This window comes from Xyrauchen texanus, chromosome 25, assembly GCF_025860055.1.
Source record: "Xyrauchen texanus isolate HMW12.3.18 chromosome 25, RBS_HiC_50CHRs, whole genome shotgun sequence".
NCBI classification, from domain to species: Eukaryota; Metazoa; Chordata; class Actinopteri; order Cypriniformes; family Catostomidae; genus Xyrauchen; species Xyrauchen texanus.
Genome location: NC_068300.1, coordinates 7,017,879 through 7,028,367, shown reverse-complemented (window position 1 = coordinate 7,028,367; position 10,489 = coordinate 7,017,879). Strand labels below are relative to the sequence as shown.

General features: G+C 30.0%; 1 protein-coding gene across 1 annotated transcript; it reads right to left on the bottom strand.

The window, feature by feature from the left end:
* Positions 1-1,747: 1,747 nt before the first annotated feature.
* On the bottom strand, positions 1,748-9,997 carry e2f1 (E2F transcription factor 1). Its single transcript, XM_052090990.1, has 7 exons — positions 8,868-9,997; positions 8,583-8,685; positions 8,220-8,439; positions 6,412-6,562; positions 6,125-6,241; positions 5,829-6,036; positions 1,748-3,550 (listed from the first exon to the last, which is right to left on the bottom strand). Exons 1-7 carry the CDS (start codon positions 9,108-9,110, stop codon positions 3,303-3,305), a joined length of 1,290 nt encoding a protein of 429 aa, XP_051946950.1. The 5' UTR covers positions 9,111-9,997; the 3' UTR covers positions 1,748-3,302.
* Between the last annotated feature and the right edge of the window lie 492 nt (positions 9,998-10,489).

Sequence of the window (10,489 nt, the reverse complement as noted above, 5' to 3'; positions counted from 1 at the left end):
TATTATTTTGCTATTGGCAAGTATGTGTGTTGGAGCTTTCACCCTGATAGCACACATACATCACCCAGACGTCTATTTGTTTTGGAAGACGTATTTCGTTTTATACCGACATTGTTTGCTCATCACGTTTTCTTTCGGATGTCAATAAGACATTCATCTCGGAGATGTACACTGAGTAAAAAAAACACACATACCCAATAGAATGGAAACATAAATGTAGTTAATACCACTTATTCGTTATTTATATACATTTTTTGAAGCCATGTATGATAGCTTTGTGTGAGAGATCAGAGCAAAAATCGGTCTTCGCCGTCTGCTCACCTTGGTGTACTCACTAGGGTTTGATGTGCGTAAATTTGGCTTAACGAACGTGAACGTTAGATTATAAAAAAATATTATTATTTTTTTTAAATAATAATGTCTTCCAGGTCAACTTAATGTTCGGTCTTGTCCCTTTCTAAAAGCTATGGCTTAAAAAATCTTTATAGTAATTCAAAGCAAGGGCGGAGATTTGGCTTGAACAATGGGGGGGTATTTATTTATGAGTGTATTTATTTATTTGGGAGTACCTCCCCATCACCCCCTGAATATACGCCCCTGATTCAAAGTATTTCAATCCTAGATCCTGACACAGTACGAGTATTGTTTGATAAGAGCGTCCTCTGCTGGTGACCGGGAGAAATGTCAGATTGTTTTCCTGCTTTGCGTGCCTCATTTTCAAACCTGATTATAAAAACAAAACTGTATTAAAAGAACAGTTTTTAGTACAGAAAAGCAGGGAATTCGTGTGCGAGAGATGTTTTGATAACATTAAAACATAAGGTTTAAGCAACCAAAACAGCAAAAAGTGTCTTAATGCTTAAAGGAACATTCTGGGTTCAATACAAGTTAAGCTCAATCAACAGCATTTGTGGCATAACGTCGATTATTGGAAAAACAAAACAAAATTTAAACAGATTTTTATGGTCGTTTTTATGCCACAAAAGCTGTCGATTGATCTTAACGTGTATTGAACCCAGAATATCCCATTAAGGAAAGATTCTGTATCAATCAGAACAAACAACTCCTCCTTTTAACTCCAAATTTAATTTCCTGAAAATGTCAGGTACATTTCTTCCTATCTTCATGCACACATGCTACAAATTAACATCTTATTGACCGCTTTAAAGAAAATGAACTTTAAAGATCTTGTAATAACAGTTTCAGTATCTTTTCAGAAAGAGATTTCGCAAAAGCACAAGAGATTTTACTTTTGTGTCTAAAATTATTTTGATTGACAGTTGATACTGTGAAGCTTTTACACATGGATAACTGACATCACACCACAAACATCATAATAATCCTCGTTTCAAATTCTCTACATTTCAAAATGATTTTTTTTTTTGTTACTTAAAGGTGCTGTAAGCCATTTCAGCATTTTCTACTTCCACGAGACCAAGATGTTGAATTAGCCACGCCCCCTTTACCCAAAACCCTGCACTCTTAAGATACCAAATTAGATTATTGAGACCGACACATCACCCAGATGTCTATTTGTTTTGGAAGATGTATTTTACCACTGACACGAATGTTAAAACAAAAGCAGCAAAATAGCGCCCTCAAGAGACAACTGTTATGAACAGCATGGCTTAAAAATGGCATTAAGCCTCAATAATTCGGCTGCGACTACAATACAATGAGAACGCACCAAATAATTGACAGGTCGAAAGCGTCATTGTCTACGGACACATTTTTGTTTGCTGTTTACAGTTTAGAGCTGTGACAGAGACAGGTAAATATCTTACAACACTTATTTCAGTAATCTTTCAGGGAATAGGACCATCACCAATCACTTACAGGCAGCACCTTTAATTTGAAAAGCATACACATTCTTTAGCTTTAGTCCACTTTTTAAGTGGTTTATAAAGTCAATTCTTCAGAGAAAATCCATCTCACAAAAATATTGGCATTATACATTTAGATGCATTGAAACACTAGTCACACTCCCTAAAACAAAGCGCTTGATTCTGTCGTAAGAATTGTCCCAGACAACTCAACCTTACCAAAAGAACGAAATCAATAAAACACGATATATAAGCAACTTAACCTCCTTATGAACATCAGATTACACAACACTTGTACAATCCATGACACAGATTTATGATTTAAATTTCGTCCCAACACATTCAGAACCAAAGAACAAAAAGCTGCCTTTGGAAAACAGAATAAGGCAAAACTCTGCATTAAAATATACATTTAAATAAAGTGAAGAATTTATATAACAGTGTCCTCGTGAACCTCAGGGTCCTTTATATCTATTCTACTGTATATATGCAACCAAATTGCATTTAAATATCTCACAACAAGAGACATCATATCATTCGAACCCAACATGACTCTATATTTCATACGTCCTCTGACGAAGCCTTCCCAAAAACCCAATATCAAGGCCACAAATTAAATGTTGCACATTTAACTAACGCCATCAAGTTTCATCCAAGATATTATGTTTCTATATTCGGACTCCAGAAAAAGACCAAAGGAATAAAGAAAAAAAAATATATAGTGCTTTTTGGAAATATCAAGATTAATATTAAGAGTCAGGAAAGTATGGGACTATTTACACCCATGCGCAGGCAATACGACACAAAATACACGACAAAACAGAGAATTATGGGAACATAATAACTGGGCATGTATCTGTACCAGGAGCAGATATGAATACAGAACAATCCCTGTAATAAAAATCAAACAAATCCACACTTTAAATGCTTAAAAAGACTCAGAACGTCTGTGGCATGATGAATGTGTGATTAGAAACAGAATGATTCGTTTGATGGTCCACTTCCATTTAGTCCTGGATCCTGGCTTTTGTTTTCGCCTGTACTTTCTAAAACAAGCTACAAATTCTCTGTCGTCATAAAAACGATCGATTATCGTGCGGCATGCATAACCAACCTATGCAACATAACCACAACCTAAACAACTAGCACATTATCACTCACCCGAAATACTCTAAGATACTCCTGAGATATATTCCATAAAACCTCGTCAGTTTATATTCAAACCTCTCATCGGGACGTTTACGACATCCTAAAAACCTTCGCGACAACATTAAAATACAGCAAATTCAAACCAAAAAATACAATGAAAAAAAGAGATTGTAGGTGACTTAATATTTGTTTAAATAAATTAAATGGCGTGTGCTGCGACTAGAGCCAGATGGATGAATCTGGATTGAAAAGTGAAGCGCTGTGGAATCTGTGTCCCGTTCACACTGAGAATCGAGAGCAAAAGGGGAAATCGACACTTTAATCGGTCCCTCAAAACTCCAGAGGACCGAGGTCGCTAAAATCGCAGTCGAACAGCTCGCTGATGCCCTCGTGCTCCTCCAGACCGAAGTGATAGTCCTGGTTGTGTGGGGGTGAGAGGCAGATGAAACTGTCCAATGGGAGACCGAGCCCTTCCACCACCCCGCCCCGCTCAAGCAGGAAGTCAGAGTCCAACGGAGACAAGTCGAAATCCGGCATCTCACAAATGCCAGAAAAAGGATCAGAGTCCAGAAACGAGTCTGGAAACAGAAAAGTTATTTGTCATTGTGTAATTAGACTCTGCAATCTTAAGAATGGCCTTTAACAAACAACAGGAATAAACACAAACCTTCTTCAATAATGTCGTCAAATTTAAACAATTATTGATTGATGTAAGCGAAAAGAAGGCAAAAATGTACGTTTTTTATTTAGATTTAATGTTTACATTTATGCTTATGATTTAAATTGATATTTCATATTTGTATTATATTATGCTGTTACATTGTGTTTTATTATATTTCCATTTATATTTAATGTTTAAATGTATACTTAAGATTTATAGTAAATTTATATGTAATATTTTTATTACATTGTTTTTAATTTTTATATGTATATTTAATATTTATTATTACATTATGTTTTTTATTTTTATATGTATATTTAATATTTTTATTACATTATGTTTTTATTTTTATATGTATATTTAATATTTTTATTAAATTGTTTTTATTTTTATATGTATATTTAATATTTTTATTACATTGTTTTTTTTATTTTTTATATGTATATTTAATATTTTTTATTACATTATGTTTTTATTTTTATATGTATATTTAATATTTTTATTACATTGTTTTTATTTTTATATGTATATTTAATATTTTTATTAAATTGTTTTTATTTTTATATGTATATTTAATATTTTTATTACATTGCTTTTATTTTTATATGTATATTTAATATTTTTATTACATTGTTTTTTATTTTTATATGTATATTTCATATTTTTATTACATTGTTTTTATTTTTATGTGTATATTTAATATTTTTATTACATTGTTTTTATTTTTATATGTATATTTAATATTTTTATTACATTGTTTTTTATTTTTATATGTATATTTTATATTTTTATTACATTGTTTTTATTTTTATGTGTATATTTAATATTTTTATTAAATTGTTTTTATTTTTATATGTATATTTAATATTTTTATTACATTGTTTTTTATTTTTATATGTATATTTAATATTTTTATTACATTGCTTTTATTTTTATATGTATATTTAATATTTTTATTACATTGTTTTTATTTTTATATGTATATTTAATATTTTTATTAAATTGTTTTTATTTTTATATGTATATTTAATATTTTTATTACATTGCTTTTATTTTTATATGTATATTTAATATTTTTATTACATTGTTTTTTATTTTTATATGTATATTTTATATTTTTATTACATTGTTTTTATTTTTATGTGTATATTTAATATTTTTATTACATTGTTTTTATTTTTATATGTATATTTAATATTTTTATTACATTGTTTTTTATTTTTATATGTATATTTTATATTTTTATTACATTGTTTTTATTTTTATGTGTATATTTAATATTTTTATTACATTGTTTTTTATTTTTATATGTATATTTTTATTACATTATGTTTTTTATTTTTATATGTATATTTTATATTTTTATTACATTGTTTTTTATTTTTATATGTATATTTAATATTTTTATTACATTGTTTTTTTATTTTTATATGTATATTTTTATTACATTATGTGTTTTTATTTTTATATGTATATTTAATATTTTTATTACATTGTTTTTTATTTTTATATGTATATTTTATATTTTTATTACATTGTTTTTATTTTTATGTGTATATTTAATATTTTTATTACATTGTTTTTTTATTTTTATATGTATATTTTTATTACATTATGTTTTTTATTTTTATATGTATATTTTATATTTTTATTACATTGTTTTTATTTTTATATGTATATTTAATATTTTTATTACATTGTTTTTTATTTTTATATGTATATTTTTATTACATTATGTGTTTTTATTTTTATATGTATATTTTATATTTCTATTACATTATGTTTTTTATTTTTAAATGTATATTTAATATTTAAATTTACACTTATGATTTAAATGTATATTTAATATTTTTTAATGTTTTATATTTATATTTGTAATATTTTATATGTATATTTAATGTTTTAATTTAATGTTTTGTATTATATTTAATAATTACATTTATAGTCAATATTTTTTCTTAAATACTTGTGCATTCAACATTTAAAGTATATTTAAGATTTATATATAAGATGTACATAGATTTAATGTTCATATTCATGAACCATAAACGTATGTAAACATTTAACATTTGATTTTTTTGTTGTGTTTTTGCCATTCAGCACTCATATCACCTAAGCTTATGAAAATGCTTGAGACAAACCACAAATAAAACAATGATTTTCATGAACTATGTTGTCATCGCCCACATACTAACCTGAGTTAGTACCCAGAGGCAGAGGGGAGGAGCTAGGGAGCGTAGATGATGTCACTTCCTGTGAGGCAGTGTCAGGCTGAGATGGGGTCAGACTGGACGATTTAGCAGGACTACAATCAGTGACAGGACTACAAACCCCAGAACTGTCCTCTGGACACAGAAACACATCGATCGGACCTCTGGAGCTTTTTAGAGAGATCTGGTAACCCTGTAATAGAGAGAGAAGATCATTTTAACACATTTAAAGAAACAAAGACATTTAAAAGACTTTTTTGGACATGTATTGTTTCGCTCACCTCACTGGGTTCAGACACCTGCATCTGTGTTTCTGGTGGAGCTCTGATCACCATGACGATCTGATCTGGAGGATCCACGGTGTTACGCAGATCTTGACATCTGATGTAGCTTAACTTGACATTTTGTTAAAGATCATATAATTCACTCACGGATATAAGCATTAACAATAAAACAAATGATTCATTCACTTCCTGGACCTTAATGCAAATGTACAACCTAAAATGTTAACATAAACATCTACACAAAGACTTTCAAGATCAGTCAGACATGAAGATGAAGGATATTTCTTGTTATGTGTGTCCTCTGTGAGGAGCCGTAGTTGTAGGCTGGATTTGTTAATGAGCTCATCAAGTTTTTCTTCCGCCTCCGTCAGTTCAGATAACTCATGCTGCAGCTTCTGAAATTTCGCCAGAGATGCTCCGTCTATACGATTACCCCTGAGATACACACACATGAACAGACAAAACATGACACACTGCAGATTAACAGTTACACACTGGAAGAATTATGATGCAATTCGCAGTTAATCTTGGGAGATTAAGAAACAAAGAGACTTCACCAGGGTAAAATGCACACAGTCTAGATTACATAATAATTATAGCATATATGATACTCAACAAACTGTATATAAACTATTTTATAATATCAGCATTATAAACTGTATATAAAATGTTTATAAATTATATCGTTATTATGTTATTACATAATATTTATAGCATATATGATACTCAACAAACTGTATATAAACTATTTTATAATATCAGCATTATAAACTGTATATAAAATGTTTATAATGATATCGTTATTATGTTATTACATAATATTATAGCATATATGATACTCAACAAACTGTATATAAACTATTTTATAATATCAGCATTATAAACTGTATATAAAATGTTTATAAATGATATCGTTATTATGTTATTACATAATATTATAGCATATATGATACTCAACAAACTGTATATAAACTATTTTATAATATCAGCATTATAAACTGTATATAAAATGTTTATAAATGATATCGTTATTATGTTATTACATAATATTTATAGCATATATGATACTCAACAAACTGTATATAAACTATTTTATAATATCAGCATTATAAACTGTATATAAAATGTTTATAAACGATATCGTTATTATGTTATTACATAATATTTATAGCATATATGATACTCAACAAACTGTATATAAACTATTTTATAATATCAGCATTATAAACTGTATATAAAATGTTTATAAATGATATCGTTATTATGTTATTACATAATATTTATAGCATATATGATACTCAACAAACTGTATATAAACTATTTTATAATATCAGCATTATAATCTGTATATAAAATGTTTATAAATGATATCAGTTATTATGTTATTACATAATATTTATAGCATATATGATACTCAACAAACTGTATATAAACTATTTTATAATATCAGCATTATAAACTGTATATAAAATGTTTATAAATGATATCGTTATTATGTTACTACATAATAATTATAGCATATATGATACTCAACAAACTGTATATAAACTATTTTATAATATCAGCATTATAAACTGTATATAAAATGTTTATAAATGATATCGTTATTATGTTACTACATAATATTTATAGCATATATGATACTCAACAAACTGTATATAAACTATTTTATAATATCAGCATTATAAACTGTATATAAAATGTTTATAAATGATATTGTTATTATGTTATTACATAATATTTATAGCATATATGATACACAACAAACTGTATATAAACTATTTTATAATATCAGTATTATAATCTGTATATAAACTGTACAAATTTTGTATAAAGTTTTTTATTGTTATTATTAATGTAGTTTACATAAATGTTATACAATATAAATTAATAAATCAATATAATTTATTATATAATTATCAATATAAACTGGATATTATGATATTAACTATAAACAGTATGTAAAAAATATTGTTACATTTTTATTCCATAATTATTATATTATATGTATAAAATATCAATATCTTATACACTATATTATTATATATTGTGGATTAAATATACAATCTCATACTGGTCAAGCTCAACTTACAGCCACTGAATGTTGTTCTTGGACTTCTTGGAGATCAGGTGAATACCCTCCAGGACGTTGGTGATGTCGTAAATGCGTCGTTTCTGGACGTCCAGTACCTGAGAGGCCCAGTTCAGGTCAACCACACCGTCCGGTGACTGAGCGAGCAGGTCCAGGAAGCGTTTGGTGGTCAGATTCAGAGACGTGTCATAGCGAGATTTCTCCGTAGCCAATTTAGGCACTAAAAGAAGATTGTTCAGTTATCATCAACTAGGGTGTGTCTAATCACTGCATTAATATGATATTGATATGACATAGATAAGTTCTGTTCTGAGAGTCTACGTCTAGCGCCTGCATGACAAGAACTTGGGCATGGGTTTGTACCTCTGGGTGGTGCGGGCGTGGCCGGAGGTGCTGGTCCATGTGAAGTGGGTCGGAACGTGCAAATGTACTGGTGATCACTGTCCAAATCTAACTTTCTCTTTACCTGAGGTCAAAGGTCACAAAGGAAACAATGTAATATAGAGCCATTTTTGAAAGAGCAGCATGAACCAAACAAATAATGACAGAATTGTCATGCTATTGAACTATTTCTTTAAAATGTATAACACATAGCATGATTGCAACAACACGGAATCCGACAGCACCAAAAGAAGGCTGCGGTCGTACCGGAGGTCTGCCCAGGGTGGGTCTCCTGAGGTCGGGCAGATTTGTGGTGGTGCTGGTGGTATTGTGTGGGGTGGCAAACAGCAGTAGGTCCCCCACTGCAGTGCTGGTCGTGGCCGTGTTGGGAGTAGAGATGATGACAATTTGATGATCCTCACTGAGATCAATACTGCCATTATTCAACAAAGACTCAAAATCAACCAAGAGGTCCTCCGAGGTCTGACCCGATATATAACTCTCAGACATATCTGGGTTAAAACAGCAGGGTTTACTTGGGCTCTCTGGGGTTATCTTCAACCTTTAAGGCTTAGTACATGGGAACTAATGAATGCTTGCCAGAAGAGGTGAGTCAAATTGCACATAAAATAGTGAGGACTGGAGTTTGTATGGTTGTATCAGCCATCTTCTGCCGGGTTTCATTAAGGTAGACTCAGAATGCATGAATAGCATTTTAAAAACAGGCCTCGAGCCTCTGAGCCAAAACAAAACCAATATCTAGGTCAACAGTTTGTGTAACAAAACTATCAACTTTACAATGACACTTTGCATTAAACAGTTATACCATGCATGCTTTTTATAAACCTACAAGATGCATTATAAGCACACGCATAATACATTTTGAATTGAGTCCTTTGTTTAGGGAAGTGCTATTGAAAATGGCTGAGAAGCACAAAATGTACGGTGCATAATAAATATCTGAATATACACAGATTGCAAAGCAATTGTAATCTTTAAAGTGCATCAAAACAAATAAAATTACAATTCGGAACAATTGCTATGTTATTGATGTTGTTGTGGTATTTTTTCAAACAAAGTTTCTTAGATGTATATCTTAAATTACTATTACTAAACTTGCTATAAATGCGTAATTGTATAGGTTAAAAATCTTTTTAGACAGTGAAAATATAAACATTTAATCCGAACCGAATGCAGAACAAAGCCAAAGTCCAGTTTCTCTTTTCATCGGACACATAAATCCAAAATCTCCTCCGGGTTTGTCTTTTTTAATCACTCCATCTCCAAAGTTTTGCTTTTAACGTTAAATAATATTAAATTCTTGTATTTTAAATGCATAAATCCATTGACAGCAAAGGAGAAATGTGGTCCAACTGTCCCCGCGCACCGGTGCGGCCGGAATCACTTTTGTTATTGTTGTTTTTTTGATACAGCTGATCGGAACTTGCTCAAAGGGTTTACGCGCCAAATCTTTTTTGCCGCGAAACTGCCACGTGCCGTCCTGACGCTCGCTGATTGGCCGACGATAGAGTTCTCATTGGCTGGAGCGGGTGTCATTCAACGGCGTCGCTTTTTCTTTCTTTTTGTTTTAAATGTTTTTGTTTGAATGGAAACTTACATTTCCACTTATGTAATGCTGATGGAAAACCGTTTCGTTTTGAAACGGACATTGATTTTTTGGACATCGTGTTATTACATGTACATCCACCTGTGCTCCGTAAACTTACGTTTAATTGCTGAACCCTTGTGCGACCTTCGGGCCATGTTTGTATTTTTCATTTGTATTTTATTTATTTTTTTCGATCATTTTGGCTGTGTTAATGCCAACATCATACATTTTGCCAAAGGTGAGTATTTTGGGGGGAATTTTGATATTTCAACCTCAGTTC